We start from the raw sequence: 18,230 nt of genomic DNA on the forward strand, positions 1-18,230 counted from the left end.
CTATCAGGTACTATTATAAAAGTTTATTTCATTTGCGAGACTTGGACATTTTTGGATATGCTGGCTGTTCTTTGTTTTTATCCTAGCTTTTCAGGATCTTGGGACCAAGATAGCAAATAAAACACTACTTAAATGATAGTGTAATACAGTAACATGCTACCAATTAAAACACCAGATTTTCATCACAGGTCTCGAATTTCTAGAACTCAGTCCTCAACCCAGAAATGAGCAAGAAGCTACTGAGCTCACAGAGTTCCTCTTCCAAAGTCCCTGCCCTAATCCCTTGCATTATATACTGGCAGGGAAAACAAAACCGTGTGGCTCTTTATTATTGTCTGCTATGCTATTCTTTATGAGTTTAGTATTCTGGTTTCCTTCCTTCTAGTAAACTATCCTGAGGCTAGTGAAGTCATTTGAGGTTGATAATACCAAGAGCATGTTAAGCTTCCACTGTTAGTGAAGGAAAAGACAGAAGAGGGCAAAAAGAGATCCATTTACTGTTGGGGAAAGGAACTAACATTACTTGAATCTGCTCTGTGTCAGGCATCATGCTAAATGCTTTACAGACTTCTTTAATCATTTATAGATGATCATAAAAGTGAGTCTGTTCTAATAGAAGTTGGTTGTGTTCAGTACACTAAGAGGGTAGCAAAGTATATAAATTATTTTAGAAAAATTTCATCAAAAAGGCTAAAATAAGATGGTATTATATAAATGAATAGATTATTTGCTTTTGAGGAGCCCTTCATTACATGAAAATCATGGTTAACTGAGCTGTTGTTATATTATTTTGTTTTCCTGATGCTCATAGTTGTAATATTACCAGTGATATGGTAATGCATTAGTTTTTAGAACTGAGCTTCTGATGAAAAATTTTTTTTTGGCTGTAGTAACATTTATTTTTATATCTAATTTTCCTATAAGGTTTGCCTCGAAGCATAAACACTGATATTATATCTAAGGAAACGGACAGTGGGAAAAATCAGGATTTCTTCAGCTTTGATGATACTGGAAAAAGTAGTTTAGGTGACATGTTTTCACCGATCAGAGATGGTAAGTCTTTTCAGATCAGAGGATCATGTTCTCTTGCTGGCAGTCATTACATTTTTAGTCTCGCTAAAAGATGTGGGTAATAGCTTCAGTCTGTTTCTGTTCATGACAGTTGCTAATTTTCTCAGTCCCTGGGGTGGTATCTTTTCCTTTGCCCTGATATTTCAGATGTTACCATTCTAAAGTATACGCTTGTCATTTTCACATGGGAACTATGCAAATAGCTCTCAAGTTAGCATTTTAATTTCCACAGAAGTGTCTTAAAGGAAATTTTGCCTCCATAGGCAGTTTTTTAGTTTCTAATAAATCTTAAATTCTTAGATATTTTGATAGGCAAAAAATACCTTTTAACCTAAAAAAATTGTTCTTTATTATTAGTATCTAATTGTTATTTCTTCATTGTTTTCATGAAGAAATATGGCTAGGTGATAGATTGCCTCATCTTTTACACTGTGTGAAAGTACTACACACACACACACACACACACACACACACACACACGCAGTCTCTCTCTCTACTTCCTTCCTTCCCTCCCTCCCTCCTCTCTCCATTGCCAGGAGATGTTGCCATTAAAAAGAAAATAAAAACATAAAAAACTTGTCATTTTGATATATAGAAACATATATCATTGTTGTTCATACTGTATGAACCGGGCACATTATTTGGATGTGTTTTTTTGGTACTGATGTTCTTACTGTTTTCATTAATGGGATAGTCTCACTGCTAACAGCAGTATTATCAACAATATGGGTAAATTTCTAGAGCATAATTTGCCATGCTTAAATATTCATACCCTTTGGCCTGTTAATTCTATTTCTATAAATTTACCTAATAACATATTCACAGTATCCTACAAAGATTTGTATGTTTACTGTTTATGGTATTGAAACTCTGGAGCAAACCTAAATGTCAGCAGTAGCAGTATGTTTAAATTGTTACATCCACTCTTGATCTTATAGAGTTTCATTTTTTCTTTAAAATTATCTACTTTCCAAATTTTCTACAATTAATTTCATAATTAGAATAAGTAGGAGTGCCTGGGTGGCTCAGTTGGTTAAATGTCCAACTTCAGCTTAGTTTGTGATCTCAGGCTCGTGACTTTGAGCCCCGTCTTGGGCTCTGTGCTGATAGCTTGGAGCCTGGAGCCTGCTTCCGATTCTGTGTCTCCCTTTCTCCGCACTTCTCTCTCTCTCTCTCTCTCTCAAAAATAAATAAACATTAAAAAAATAAATATCTTGGGGCGCCTGGGTGGCGCAGTCGGTTAAGCGTCCGACTTCAGCCAGGTCACGATCTCGCGGTCCGTGAGTTCGAGCCCCGCGTCGGGCTCTGTGCTGACAGCTCAGAGCCTGGAGCCTGTTTCCGATTCTGTGTCTCCCTCTCTCTCTGCCCCTCCCCCGTTCATGCTCTGTCTCTCTCTGTCCCAAAAATAAATAAACGTTGAAAAAAAAAAAATTAAAAAAAAAAAATATCTTAAAAAAAATAAAGTACATGTGTGATGGCACAGAATTACTTAGTGCTTTATGCCTTACCATGCCCTGAAAATGACTATTTGCCGGGTCAGATTTCCCTGTCTTCCACCTAATGAAAGAGAAAAGATTCCTTTCTTTCAGGATGAAGAGAGGTCAGACTACATAGTTAAAGAATAAAGATAGGAAAGATGTGGGCAAAGGAGAGTAGAATGGCATGGGCTGGAGTTGAGAAAGGTTTTGGAGGTTAGTAACCATCTGGGGAGCTTTGGCGTATGAGAACCCCTGGGGTAACTTTTGAATTGAAGAATGTAGGAAGGGGCTTTTTGAAAGTGTTTGAGTTATAAATGAAATTCTCTTTAATGGTTTTTAAGAGAAATGAATAAAGGATAGAAATTCTTCTTTACTTTTTAAAAATATGATTAGAATTTGAACCTTATGCCCTTCATTTATTAGACTTTCATATCATTAATAAGAAAAAAACATGGATAATAAATATACTACTGATTTTCATTTTCAAGAGACTTGTGTTTTGATCTCAAGAATTCAACTCTGCTTAATCTGTTTGCCTTAATGTCTTCATCTTTTGAGTAAGAATATTTCTGCTTTTGTTAAGGGAAACTAATAATTTCTTAAAGTATATGTGTAAAATAAAGAAGGGGTAGTGCATGGGTGGCTCAGTTGGGTAAGCATCTGACTCTTGATCTCAGGGTTCTGAGTGTTCAGGCCCTGTACTGGGTGTGAAGGCTGTGTAAAATAATAAAAATAAATAAATAAAATAAAGTGTATGTTTTTTGTACAATTAGTAGGTATATATACACATATGCAGATGGATGGATGGATGATAGTCCTATTATTGTGATAATCAATTATGATCATTTATTGGCCATTTGAATTTTTGGTGAATTTTTTATGACTTTTGCCCATTTTTCTATTAATTAGCTAAAATGGAGTTGAACAACTTTTGGATATTAATTGGTAAATGAATAGTATTACAGTATTGGAATTTTCTTATACATATTCTGTCATTAAAACATTAATGGAAACTTATGTTTTTTATATCATTGTATTGCAAAATAGTTTCACACTGTTTCACTTGATCCTCAAAACAATTTTGTGAGGTGGTCCAGACATTATCTTCATTATATAGTTGCAGAAACTGAAGCTAATCGTATAAAAAGCTTGTCTAAGGTCATAGAGCTATTGAATGGTGTAGGCAGAACTGGATTATAGATTTCTGGAGCCTACTGCAATGCGTTTCTCATATACCTTGCTGTCTCATTAAACGACCCTATACCGTAGAATTACTTTTCATACTTGCTGCTCTGCATGAAGGTAAAAGAGTGAAAAGGGAATTTATATGAGTCCCAACTGTAACTTTTCCTTTTTGAAATCGAACTCTTTGGAGAATAAATAATTTGCTATGGCTTCTTTTTCACAATTTAAAAAATTTGATTTTCTAATTTTATTATAGATGCTGTGGTTAACAAGGGAGGTGATGAGTCCATAGGCAAAGATGGTAAGAACTACTGAGAAGTATTTTTATGAAAATTAAAAATGGTATTGTGTTATCTATTGATGTGTAACAAATTACCCCAACACATTGAAGCTTAAGAGAATATTTATCACCTCATAATTGTGGGTTAAAAATCTGAGCATGGCTTAGTTTAATCAGGATATCAACAGGGCTGCAGTCATCTCCAGGGTTGACTGGGCACGGATCTACTTGCATGATGATTCATGTGCCTACTAGCAGAATATACCAGTCCTTCCCATGTGGGCCTCTTACAGGGCACCTGACAACATGGCAGCCGGCTTCCCTCAGAGCTGGTGAGCAAGACAGTGAGAGAGGGCCCTCAAAATGAAAGCTGCGGCGTGTTTGTAACCTAATCTTGGAAGTGACACCCCACCATTCTTGCTGTATTCTCTTCTTCGGAAGCAAGTTTCTAGGTTCGGCCCACATTCAAAGGGAGGGAATTACTCGAGGGCATGGATCCATGCCAGAAGGCAGGGATCATTCAGAGCCATCTTAGAGGCTGCCTATCAAGATATGCTGCAGATATATACTAAATTAACAATTTTCAGTTATCAAAAACTAATAATATTGACTAAAACATTAATTGGGCTTTGTGATTTTCAAAGTATTTTTACATATAATATCTCTTTTAAGCCTTAGTACTCAGACAGATGGATGTCAGCATCACATTTGCCGATCAGGAAACAAGAGTTTTACAGTTTTTGCCCAAGATTTTGTGTACATCAAATAAGGGCTAGAGCTGACAAATGAACCTGTCTTCTGAATCCAAATCGCATGTCTTTCTACCATATTAACCTGTCTGTCGTATTAAGTGCTTTTCTTAAATACTCAAGATTGGAGAAAATCATATGCAAATAGCTTTTTTCTCCTGTTTTTCAGGCCTTGACTTTCTACCACAATTGAACTCAGTCTTTCCTCCAAGAAAAAACCCAGGAACGTCAAGCACTTCAGTATTGCATTCTAGTCCTCTTAACGTTTTTATGGGATCTCCAGGGAAAGAAGAAAATGAAAATCATGATCTGACAGCTGACTCTAAGAAAATATATCTGGGAAAACAGGAACCTAAGGACTCCTTCAAACAGGTATCTGCCTGAAAACGATACTGAACTCGCTGTGTGGATTTGTCAGTAGCATAAGGAAGCTCATCACTAGACAGAAAGCGGGCAGCTGCCAGGGATGTGTCCTGATTACTAACAGTGCTGTGCACCTACCAGCTAGAAAAATATTCTTGAATCTTGATGTCATGTGTTAAAAACTAAAGGATGCTTTTGAAATCTGTCTTTGAAAACTTTGGAGGTAAAAGCAGACGTAAACTTAAACTGTTTTTTTCTATGACAAAATACTTGACTGTCTAAGAATAGTTTATACCCGAGCTTTTTAGAATTTATTTCCATTGCTGCAGAAAGCACCAATTGGTAGTCAAGTCATTTACCCTAAGTCTTAGAGCAAAGGGGTGGAGCTAAGAATATAATAGATCCTTATTATCTTCTGCTCTGATACAGTATCCAAAATAGAAGTTAATTTGCTACATAAGGGCTTAAAATGCTCATATGTTACCAGAAAGGCTGAGTCTGTTCTATAGTATGTCTGTTTATTTTCATATTGATTTTTTTAGGATGATACTGGAAAGATACTGAAGAAGTACAAAAAATGTCTTTTGACTTCTCAAATATTTCTGACTAGTTACCATGTGAGAGTCTGGTTGTTTTTTATTTGTTTGTTTGTTTGCCTGTGATTACCATTTTAAAGATACTCAACAGCAGGTGCTTAGTAAGTGAGCTCTTCCCCATCATGTTCTCATTGAAATTGTTTTTGATTCGTGGACAGGATTTATTTTACCACTAGTTGTAGCAATTTTTTTTCTTCTTCTGTATCCCTCTTATTTTTCATTTTCCTGACCCTACCTACTAGAAAAAAAGATAAGTGGGTGTAAATTATATGTATAATAAGGGTAAACCCAAAATTTATATATGAATTTTTTTATTTTCAATGTGAAGTTTGCAAAGTTGATCCCTGGTGCTGAAACTGGAAATCTGAATACCTCTCCACCATCTAACCAAACAAGAAGTCCTGAGAAATTTGAAAAACCAGAGAAAGAAATCGAAGCCCAGTTAATATATGAACCCCCGGTCAATGGATCCTCAACTCCAAGTAAGTACATAAAACTCCCTGATGTTTGAAAGTGTTAGGTTGAGGGGCGCCTGGGTGGCGCAGTCGGTTAAGCGTCCGACTTCAGCCGGGTCACGATCTCGCGGTCCGTGAGTTTGAGCCCCACATTGGGCTCTGGGCTGATGGCTCGGAGCCTGGAGCCTGTTCCGATTCTGTGTCTCCCTCTCTCTCTGCCTCTCCCCCGTTCGTGCTCTGTCTCTCTCTGTCCCAAAAATAAATAAAAACGTTGAAAAAAAAATTAAAAAAAAAAATAAGAAAAAAAAGAAAGTGTTAGGTTGAAAACTCCCTCTAGTTAACTTGAAAAGGATAAATAAATAGAGTGATCATAGGGTAAGAAAGGTAAAGGAGTTTAAAATTTACAACACTTTTCTACTGTGACTCTTACTAGAGGACAGTGACATGCATATGAATGGTTAAACTCAGCAACCTGATTCGATACTCCTTTGGTCTGAATTTTATTTTCAATCTAATATGTAAGGGTCTTGATCTAATATAGTACAAATAGGAATATAACGTAGGACCCTTTGGAAATGAGTCATTAACTATCTGGAATTGTCTTTTTGTCCCCTTCCATATCAAAGCCGTATTCCATATTAATGTAGGGTTCATGCCATAGATCCTAAAAACGTGATCACATTTAATGGAGTATTTGTTTCATTTATAAGAGTTATCTATAGAAAACAACTCTTTGTATGGAAGAAACTCTTATTTAGATATATTTCACTTTAAGGTTTCTGTGGACGTATTAGCGTAAACTCTGGGGCTTTGCTTGTAGCAGTACTTTACTTCTGTATTCCCTCTGTTTATGTTTAATAGTCTTGGTTTATCTAGTTTGTGGTGCAACATGTCACATTCATCTTTTGTAAGAGGAAATGGTTCCGAGATTCTTCAAGATTAATCCCTCTGTCATGTTATTATATTAGACAGTTGGCAGTTCATATAGATAGATAAATGGGTATTAGAAATAATGTCCTAGAAAGTTTCTAAGATTTGTATTCCAGACAGTGAGTTTTTCTAAATGTCACAGGAATGCTGTTCTTTACCTGTTTTTCTAGTCTTCTCGTGCCAAATCTTATTTACAAATGTTTGATATCTCTTAGTTTAAGCTGACTATTAATATTTTCTCCATTTTTTATTTTAGATCCAAAGATAGCATCCTCTGTCACTGCTGGAGTTGCCAGTTCACTATCAGAAAAAATAGCTGATACCATTGGAAATAATCGGCCAAATGCACCATTGACATCCATTCAAATCCGGTTTATTCAGAATATGATACAGGAGACATTGGATGACTTCAGGTAAGAAGTCACTATAAGAATGTGTTCTACAATGTTACTTCCTTTTACCTATCATCACAATATATATCAGAAACTATTTTCAGTTTTCAGGTAGTAATTGAGAAGTTTCTCTTTCTATCTAGACATTAACTGGCTGTTTTTATTGGGTATAAAACCAAAACTATAAGTAATTTTGGTGGTTGCTACTTTTGCCCAGGTTTTAGGGTCCATAAAACCATACAAAACATGATGAGTTTTGTTGATCTTGCTGTACTGAATTTATTGACTGTCAGCCAGGAAAATGTATATTTACCTATGGCAATTATTAGATGACTTGGCAAGGCAGTGTAGCAGGCAAACTGCCATCCTGGATTTTTTTATCATCAAAATGTGGACAGGGGCGCCGGGGTGACTCAGTTGGTTAAGCGTTAACTTCAGCTCTGGTCATGATCTCATGGTTCATGAGTTCGAGCCCTGTATTGGGCTCTCTGCTGTCAGCACACAGCCCCCTTCAGATCCTCTGTCTCCCTCTCTCTCTGCCCCTCCCCTACTTGCACCCATGTGCTCGCTCTGTCTCTCTCTCTCTCTCAAAAAATAAACATTAAAAAGTGTGGACAGATTCTGGTAAGGTCAAATGATATTCTTACTTGCAGTATTTATAAATCACCCATTAAGTATGCTATGTGTACTAATATAGTAGAGAAAGAATTTTTTAAAGGAATTCTGAATTTTTCGTTGTTTTTTTTTTTTTTTAGGTTTATTTATTTATGTTTGAGAGAGAGAGGGAGAGAAAGAGAGCGCATGCATAGGGGAGAGGTAGAGAGAGAGGGAGCAAGAGAATCTTAAGCAGGCTCTGCTCATAGATGGGGCTCGACCCCACAAACTGTGAGATCATTACCTGAGCCCAAATCAAGAGTCAGATGCTTGACTGACTGAGCCACCCCAGGCGCCCCCTGAATATTTTCAAACGGAATGCATCAGAATGTAAGAGCGAATTAAAAGTTTTTTTGCTTGGATCTATCGTTGTCTTATCCTTTGAATTTTGAGCACTATAAGAATGTGTTCTACAGTGTTACTTCCTTTTACCTATCATCACAATATATATCAGAAACTATTTTCAGTTATTAGAATCTTTTGTGTTCCCCCCACCCCGCCCCCCCACCCCCCCCGTTTAGGACCTATATAGTTAGTATTCTAGCTCTGATTTGGAATGTCTTGAGCAAGAATATTAGAGAAGATATATAGTTTTTGTTGGTGCATGTTTCTTTTTAATGTTAAAAGGTTTTTGAAAAAAAAATTTTTTTAAATGGTAACACATACATTTTTAAAGGAAAATCATCATTTTTGACATTTACAACGTGCCTAGAATATGTACTGGATACTAAGGGTACAAAAATTAATGATCTGCCCACAAAGGCCTTGTAGTTTAAATGGGGTAGGTGCAATATGTTGTGTTAATTAATGTAAATTAACTCATTTGTGATTGATAAATAGAACAGTGATGACAATATGATGAGGAAATTTTGCTGGTTCATGTAAAGGCTACTAAAACCAAGTACATGAACATAGCTGAAGGCAGCAAACCACCTATCAGTGCTGTCTATTCCTATACTCTTTCTCTTAACCTGGTTTGGCTGTGTGCTCTGTGTTAGGAACGACTTACTTTGTGATTATCCCCCATCTTTGGGTATTTTATCCTTGCCTCCATGTTTGATGACCCCAATCCTTTCTCTTTTTTTCTTACCCTTTTATCAAGTGGCCATCACTTTTTTTTAAGGTAAAGTCTTTGATTATTCAATATTTAAACTATGCTGGTATTTTTACTAGGGTTTAATTGTTTTTGTTACAAAGTTGCATAGATTTTGAGTAATCTGGGGGCTCCTGGGTGGCTCAGTCGGTTGAGCGTCTGACTTCAGCTCAGGTCATGATCTCGCGGTTTGTGTTTCGAGCCCCATGTTGGGCTCTGTGCTGACAGCTCAGAGCTTGGAGCCTGCCTTGGATTCTGTGACTCCCTCTCTCTGCCCCTCCCCTGCTCACACTCTCTTTCTCTCTCTCTCTCTTTCTCACTCTCAAAAATAAATAAAGATTAAAAAAAATTAAGTTTTGAGTAATTTGCTCCAATCCATTTTCCTTAAGTCCTGTTATTTTCTTCTTTCTTTTTCCTTTTTCTTTGTTTTAGTTTTATTGTGGTAAGAACACTTGCAATGAGATCTGCCTTCTTAAGAAAGAGGCACCTGAGTATAGACGCACCTGAGTGGCTTATTCAGTTAAGCGTCTAACATCAGCTCAGATCATGATCTCACAGTTCATGAGTTTGAGCGCCATTATCAGGCTCCATGCTGACAATGCAGAGCCTGCATAGGATTCTCTCTCCCTATCTCTCTGTCCCTCCCCATCACTCTCTCTCTCTCTCTCTCTTTCTCTTTCTCTGTCTCTCAAAAATGAATAAAAACATTTTAACTGTGTAATACAGTATTGCTAACTATAGGCACAATGTTGTACGGCAGATCTCTAGAACTTACTCATTTTGTATAACTGACCTTTTATATTTGTGTTTGGAAACTTCCTGTTTCCCTTTCTTTCCAACCTCTGATGCCCACAATTCTTTGCTTCCATGAATTTGACTGTTTTAGAGATCTCATATAAGTAGAATCATGCAGTATTTGTCCTCCTGTGTGTGTACACACACACAAGCTACTTTTTTAAAAATCGGGTCATCTTGTTTTCAACACAACAATTTTAAAGAATATGAGGTTTTTCAGGAACGTATATATGTGGCAGGACAGCAGAATTGTCGGGGTAAAGTGACTTGAATATAATGTGAGTAAAGCAGTGCTGGAAAGGGAGAAAGCTCTTATGCTGGGGCAGACTGAGCAAGACAGCACTGCCCTGCCTTCAGCTTTCAGCCTGCCTTGCATGCCTGCACCTGGAGAGTAGGGGTGAGTCGGGGCCTCTCTCAACTCTTCTGCCCCTCCGTCAACCAAGGCAGCCCTGGCTTGGGACTCAGGACCCAGAGCGGCTCAGAGGATTTCTATAAATATACTTGTTCTGACTTCAGGAAGTCTTGAGCAGCCGCACTTACGGTGGAGGGACAGGGGAGGCGAGGTGTGGAGGGGTTCTGTCAGCTGTTCTCCCTCAGCTTTGGAGGCTGGCTGCCTTCTCCGCAAGGGCCTAGGGTGCTTCAGAGGGCTCACTGGCCGCTGCCCTTAGTCTTCACAGACCTTGTGCATCTCTGCCCCCCTGCTCTGCCCCTGCTTGTTTCCAGAAGCCCTCAGTGAAGGCCTGTGCATCGTTGGTGCATGAATGGGGACTTCCTTTTTGGCTAGGGCTCCTTGGGATTCTGAACTGCTGAGCCAGTCCTCACTTGCCTCCAGAAATCTCTACAGATTTCAGCATGCTCTCCTTACCCTGTCAACAGCTGCTGTCTCCCCACCACTGCTCTGTGGAGGATGAAAATAATTGTGGGTCTCTTGTTTTCTAGAGTTTGGTGCATTTAGAGTTCTTTGCACTCTCAAGTTGAATTTAAACATGTATATTTTATAGTTTATCTGGCTTGACCTCATCATCAGAGTTGGAGAGATTACATCCTAAGCAGATGTCTGTGGCTCCATTTTTATTGTCTTTTAAGAAGATTTAAATTTCTTCCAGCAAGAAAATCACTTTGTTCCATTTCTTGCTGGCTTTCAGGTTTCCTTGGGGCTAGTTTATTTCTCGTTTGCCTCTATTCCTACAGTTTAGTCTGTGCCCTTCTGGGATGTCAGCTGAATTTCGTCTGGAGTCTCACTTGGCTTTTTTACCTTGGTGGGTCCTGCACTTTAGCTTCCATTTCCCCAGCATCACAAGGTCACCAAAATCTTCCTCTGCTCTAGTTGCTACTTTGTGTTTGATTTCCTGCCATCTGACCCAGGACAGGCATAGCTTAGGAGTCAACAGGTGTCTCAAGGGGAGAGTGCAATTTTAGGTTTACTTTTCTGCAGGTACCCCTTTTCCAGGATCTGGTACCTTAAATAAAGCCTTGGCTGTCCTGACTGTTCCCAACCTAGCACAGCCCTACCCAGTGAGACTCTCTCAAGCTCCAGGCCACTGCTTTCCCTTCAGCTTCTTTTCCCCACACGGGAGTATCAGTACATCCCCCAGAGGGAAAGGCAGGGGGAAAGGTGGGGCTTACCTACTAGACTTCCCTCCTTTATAAGACCATGGCTTCTCTAATCCTAGCAATTTTTATGGTTCTCTGGTGTTTTCTGTTTGTTTTTAATACAGCTTTTGTCATAATTAGAAAGCCAAGAGAATTTTTAAAGTATAGTTGTAAGAAAAAAAGTAAGGTACTTAGGAATAAATCTAACCAAAGATGGTAAAAATCTTTGTAGAAAAACATTTAAAATTTGATTAGAAAGTATTAATACTTAAATAAGTGGAAAGATATTATGAAGATGTCAGTTCTTCTAAATTAGTCTGTAGATTGAGTAAAATTATAATCAAATCCTATCTGGGTTTTTGGAAGACAATGATAGGATAATTTCAAAATTTATGTGAAAGAAGAAAAGATCCAGGAATAACCAAGACACTCCAGAGAAGAATAAGGTTAAAGGGGACTTTTTTGTCAGATGATAAGCTTAGTTATGAAGCTATAATTAAAACAGTGTAGCATTAGCACAGGGTGGACAAACTGCCCCAAAGAAGCACATAGACCAGAGAAAAACCTGTGCGTATATAGAAATGTGATATATGACAGAGGAAAAGCGTAGATCCCTATTCCCAGCTATTAAAAAAAAATCAATTCCACCCAGAGTAAAAGTTTAAAGGGTAAAGTTTTAGGCATTGTAAGAGAGTTTATATATGACTTCAGGGTAGGGAAGTTATCAAAACATAAGAGGATACACTACCTATAAAAATAGATGGGTAAATTTGATTGTGTTAATAGGTCAGTAACTAGAGAACGTTGATGACTGTCCATCACAAGATACCATTAACAAAGCGGCAGGACAAAAATATATCTGCAGTATTCATATAACCAACAAAGAATCAGGTTATGTAAAGAGAAATAAATAAGAAAAAAAAAGAAATTCAATAGAAAAACAAGATGAAAAGACCTGTGCAAGCATTTCACAGAAGAGGAATGGTCTATGAACACAAGGTGAGAGGCCACTCCTGGGAATCAGAGAACTGAAAATGCAGTGGGACACTATTGCACACCCATTAGATGGGAGAATGTTGTGCGGAGTCTGGCAAGACCAAGCCTTGATGTGGACATAGAGCAAGAGGAATTCTCTCACACGGATGATGAGCAAGTCCACGGATATTACCACTTCAGAAAATAATTTGCATTATTTTGTAAAACTGAACAAGTATACATCTGGATCATAACCTTTAATTCAGCGTATCTACTCATGGATCTATCATCTATAGAAATTGGCACATGTGGATTGAGAGATACATGCATGATTGCTTATAACAACATTGTAACAGTAAAATCTTGAAAACAGTCCAAATGTCAGTTGATAGGAGAATGTATACACCAGCAGAAATCAGTGAATTATAGGTGTATAGAAGATGAATGTTGAAAACATGGTACTGGGTTATTTTTTAAATGTGCACTACTCAGTACTACGTAGGATGTGGTATTTTTGTAATACTCAGAAACAAGCACAATGAAAATATATTGACTGTATATTCTATGTTAGACAGATGTTTGTTGTTTTTTTAAAAAACTATTTCTTTGCTTAAACAAAATTCATCAGAGGAGTGAATTCTTTCTTGGGCTTCTTCTAAGATAAGTGATGGAATCAGAGAAGAGCATATAGGAAGCTTCTATGATTTTGCTAATGTTCTAGCTCATAAGTTGTGCGGTGGGTGACTGAATGATCCTTTTATTATTATACTTCATAATTTTCATGTATTCTTTTGTAGGCCTGAATTAATTGCATTTTATTGGGTAACCTCTATTATAACCACCCAAATACCCATCTTCTACTCTACTGGAGATATTTTTTTAATAGCTAAAACATTGTTAATAATTAAAACATTATAACCTAGTAAATTATCTGTATGTATTTCATTGTAATATAAATCTCTGTATTTTTTTATTTTTTCATTTATTTTTTTTTTAATGTTTATATATTTTTGACACAGAGAGAGAGAGAGAGAGACAGAGCATGAACGGGGGAGGGGCAAAGAGAGAGGGAGACACAGAATGGGAAGCAGGCTCCAGGCTCTGAGCTGTCAGCACAGAGCCCGACGCAGGGCTTGAACTCACAGACTGCAATGGATCGTGACCTGATCTGAAGTCAGATGCTCAACCGACTGAGCCACCCAGGTGCCCCACCTCTGTCTTTCTTTAATGATAATTTCTATATTAAGGAATGTAGTACAATGAGAGTTCTGGAGGTAGACAGCCTGGGTTTATATACTAGTTCCACCATTTACTGGTGGTTTGATTGGATAGTTTTAACTGCTCCGTGACTCAGTTCCTTAATTGGTAAAATGGAGGTAATAATTGCACCTAATGGTAAAGATTAAATGAGTTCTTCCATTTAAAGTACAAGAAATGGGCGCTTGGGTGGCTCAGTCAATTGAGCGTCCAACTCTTGATTTTGGCTCAGGTAATGATCCCAAGGCCGTGAGACTGAGCTCCATGTTGGGCTCTGTGCTGAGCATGGAGCCTGCTTAAGAGCCTCTCTCCCTCTCTCTCTCTGCCTCTCCCCTGCTCATGTGCCCTCTCTCTGTCTCTCTCCAGGAAACAGTGCCTAGTACATAGTAAATAAATTCTAGACACGTTGGTATTATTATTTTTATTATTAACATCCAATCATTTGAAACAATGAGAAAAGGTTAGCCACTTTCTTGAATGATCTAGAATTGGGAAAACCATTGTAATTCTAACAAGTATTTTACATTCTTCCCTAGAGAAGCATGCCATAGGGACATTGTGAATTTACAAGTGGAGATGATTAAACAGTTTCACATGCAATTGGTATGTATGACATATTTTATTTTAAATAAGTGTAGAGTTGTGGATCTAAAAAGAGTCCATTAAAGGGTGATATATTTTTACTTTATTATAGCTAGTTGCTAGAATAAATAAATAGGGAATTTTATAAATTTAGTAAGTAAAATAGACTTTAACTGATCCCTCTTCTTTTTAACTTATAATAATTAAGGCTACTTTTTCACAGCCATTTTATTTATTTATTTATTTATTTATTTATTTATTTATTTATTTATTTATGTTAAAAGCTTCCCACATGTACAAATATAAGCCTTGCAAGTATATAACTTTCACCAGTGATCTTCATTTATATTAACAAAGTAGTAAGGATGGTTAAGTACAAGAAATATCATTCAGGTAGTTAATTGAACATGACAGATATGATAGCTGAAAGTATGTAAAACAGCTTGCCAAATAAATGAAATACCAATGATTTAAAAAGCATTATCACCCTTTTCTAGAATGAAATGCACTCTTTGCTGGAAAGATACTCAGTGAATGAAGGTTTAGTGGCTGAAATTGAAAGACTACGAGAAGAAAACAAAAGACTACGGGCCCACTTTTGAAATTTCAGTGAATACCTTAATGTTTTGTAATTGGAGAAGCTTCTGGCAACACAACTGCATGGAATCAGTATTGTTTTTATGGTCTTTGGGGAAAAAAGTGTTTTTCAAGTAAAATGGTGATGGGATTTTACACCAACCACTATTTCATCTTCTCTGTCAAAAATATTTATATTTTTATATTAAGAACTGTACATGTCATCTGCCTAGTAGGAAAGTCAGCAGTATCTTTATTTTCCGAAAGCTTTAGCTACACACTAAGTGCCCTTTTTCATAAGAAAAGAAAATTGTGCAAAAAAAAAATAGGTTATGTATGTTTTTTAATTACCTTTTTTTTAACAGATAATATTTTTGATTGATAATTGCCTTCCAAATTGTTTTGGATGTTTGAAGATTAAAGAGCTTGATATGCCTTCTATTTTTATGGTGAAAATAATTTTAAAATGGCAATTGGTGTTTCTAAGCAATTGACTAGTAAAACACAACGTTGGTTAATAATTATTTTGTTAACTTGATAAAGTCAAGTATGACTATTATTTATTACTTGTACATTTCATAAGAAAATTCTGGGAATTTTGAATTGCACAGATTACATTATATACCTATTGCATCTATGTTAGTGTTTTGTACTTCTGACAAATCTCTACTCCTGTTTTGTATTTTGTAGCTAATTTCACTTTACCTATGAAACGTTTAGGGGCTTATAGGCCTCAACTAGAGCTGCATATCTACTGATTATCTTATGAGTTAGTAAAATGCAAAGTTACTCTGTAAAGTTTCAATCAACATGATTCAACTTATAATCAGTGAAAATTTTATATTAGATGCTAAGTATTACAGTATTAGTCCTATTTTTTTCCCTTCCAAATGAGAAGTATAGATTATTTTGTTTTGTGGTTTATATCATTAACTTTCTCTAATTCTTTCTGTGCTGTGTGTAATGTTTTTTATTGTTGACCTTACCGTAAAATTTAGAAAGTTCATTGTCAAAAGAATTTACACCTCTTTGCGAATGGGTGGATGTGTACATCTACCTGCCATGATCTACGGTGTTCGTTGTATAAGATTAGGAGGGCTCCAGGCTTGTTTACCTTATCGTCTCCTGTCCCAAAGATGTAAGCTATGTACCCTGTATACAGCACTCCTGCCCAATTTTGACATCGGAGATAAAAATATTTACTAAAATAATAAAGAAACCTAGCTAGCTTACTAACTTTATGGTTTTCCCAAGTGATGGAAATTTTGAGGATATATTTAATAAGTGTAAACGTACTAATGATGACTTCAAGAAATAAAAACAGAAATATTACTTTTTCCTAGTGCGGCTCAGAGAATACATTTGTGTTGAAATGTAAAAGGGTGCTAATATGATCTTTCTTTCCTGACAGATTATTGAAAGCATTATGATTTGTAACAAGCTTCCTTCTGTATCATTATCAAACAGGTTTAGAAAACATAAAAGTGTGTTTTGCCTACATGCTGTATTTAAATCCATTAATATTTTCCTATTGCCTTTTTCTATAAATGCACATAATGTGTATTAAAAGAGGTGGGATAAATAAAACAATTCTAGTAACTTTATGTGCGTAGATGAAACATTTTTATCATGGAATTTAAAAGCTAAGTATAAAAAATAAAATTTTTATATGGTAAAAATGGGAAACGTGAAATTGAACTTTTGCCTCTGGCCAAAATATAATAGAGATTGGAGTTACCCATTTGAAAATTTTTAAACACAAAATATATGAGACAGTTTTCAAATATGAACTGGGTCAAATATCAATGGGTTTATTTCAAAACCCATCAGAATCAAATTCCTTAAAACTTGTGGCAAAGGAAAATTCTTAAGCCTGCTGAAGTTAAGAGACACAGAGGAACAAAGAATGTTGGAGACAGTGGAGTAACATCTTTAAATTACTGAAAGAAGACTCAATTTTGAATTCTATATCAGTGAAAATATCTTTCAGTAATGAAAATGAAATCAAAACTGTTTCAGACCCCAAAATGCTGAAAGAATTCATCATAAGCAGACTTGCTTTATAGGAAATGTTAAAGAATGCCTTTAGTCGGAAGGAAAATGGTACCAGATAGAAACCTATTTCTATGCAAAGTAACAAAGAGGACCAAAAATGGTAAATATGTGAACATATGTAAGACTTTTTTTCATTTTAGATTATCCTTAAAGGATAATTAATGATTTGAAGCCAAGATAATGACAAGATGTTGTGTGGTTAACATATGTAAAGTGAAATGTTTGACAACAGTATCCAGGATGGGAGGAGGGAAGCGTAAGTATAGTACTCTAAAATTCTTACGCTAACTGTGAGATAGTATAGTATTACTTGAAAGTAGATTGATAAGTTAAGAATGTATTCTGTAAACCCTAATGCAACCATAAAAAGAAAAAGTCATAATTAATAAGCCAACAAAGATGATAAAATGTAGCCACAAAAAACAATCCAAAAGAGGAAGAAAAGAAGCAATGAATGGGACAAATAGAAAATAAGACAGTAGGATGGTGGGTTTAAACAGCAATATCAATAATTACATTAAGTGTAAATTGTCAGTTATCCTGATCAGATTGAGTTTTTTAATCCAACTATGTATTGAATCCATGAAATCTACTTTAAAGATAAATGATTTAAATACACAAATAAAAAGAAAGTGCGTTGAACTTGATGCAAACGAAAACAATCAAAATTTATGGGATTCAGCTGAAGCAGTACTTACAGGGACATTTATATCATTAAATGTCTATATTAGAAGAGGAAAGGATTCAAATCAAGAACTTCAGCTTCCACCTTAACCTAGAAAAATAATAGCAAGTGAAACTCAAAATAAGCAAATGAAAGGAAAAAGGATTAGAGAAGAAATCAATGCAATAGAAAAGAAAATCTATTGAGAAAGTCAGTGAAACTGAAAGCTAACTCTCTGAAAGCAACAAAATTGATAAATCTTACACTGATGAGGAAAGAAGACATAAGTTACCAATACTAGGAGTGAGAAAAATGATAGCACTATAGATTGTACAGATATTTCTGACAGAAAAAAGCCAAATTTAGCTAGAACTCTTAAAGATATTTAAGGAGGAGGGGCACCTGGGTGGCTCAGTCAGTTAAGCATACAACTTCAGCTCGGGTCATGACCTCACAGTTCATGAGTTTGAGCCCCACATCAGATTCT

The 18,230-nt window shown here is 36.3% G+C and overlaps 1 protein-coding gene across 4 annotated transcripts in view; it reads left to right on the forward strand.

Annotated features, from left to right (window-relative positions):
• The window catches only part of NEDD1 (NEDD1 gamma-tubulin ring complex targeting factor), a 49,196-nt gene extending 32,568 nt beyond the window's left edge, over window positions 1-16,628 (forward strand). For all 4 annotated transcript variants that reach the window (XM_045462629.1, XM_045462630.1, XM_045462631.1 and 1 more), the window contains 7 exons: window positions 925-1,053; window positions 3,991-4,035; window positions 4,933-5,135; window positions 6,051-6,204; window positions 7,364-7,520; window positions 14,403-14,469; window positions 14,946-16,628. In XM_045462629.1, the coding sequence (XP_045318585.1) occupies window positions 925-1,053; window positions 3,991-4,035; window positions 4,933-5,135; window positions 6,051-6,204; window positions 7,364-7,520; window positions 14,403-14,469; window positions 14,946-15,050 (860 nt within the window). In that variant the 3' untranslated portion in view covers window positions 15,051-16,628. The remainder of the gene's footprint in view (window positions 1-924; window positions 1,054-3,990; window positions 4,036-4,932; window positions 5,136-6,050; window positions 6,205-7,363; window positions 7,521-14,402; window positions 14,470-14,945) is intronic.
• Window positions 16,629-18,230: the final 1,602 nt, after the last annotated feature.

The sequence above is a fragment of the Leopardus geoffroyi genome, chromosome B4 (assembly GCF_018350155.1).
Source record: "Leopardus geoffroyi isolate Oge1 chromosome B4, O.geoffroyi_Oge1_pat1.0, whole genome shotgun sequence".
Taxonomy (NCBI): domain Eukaryota; kingdom Metazoa; phylum Chordata; class Mammalia; order Carnivora; family Felidae; genus Leopardus; species Leopardus geoffroyi.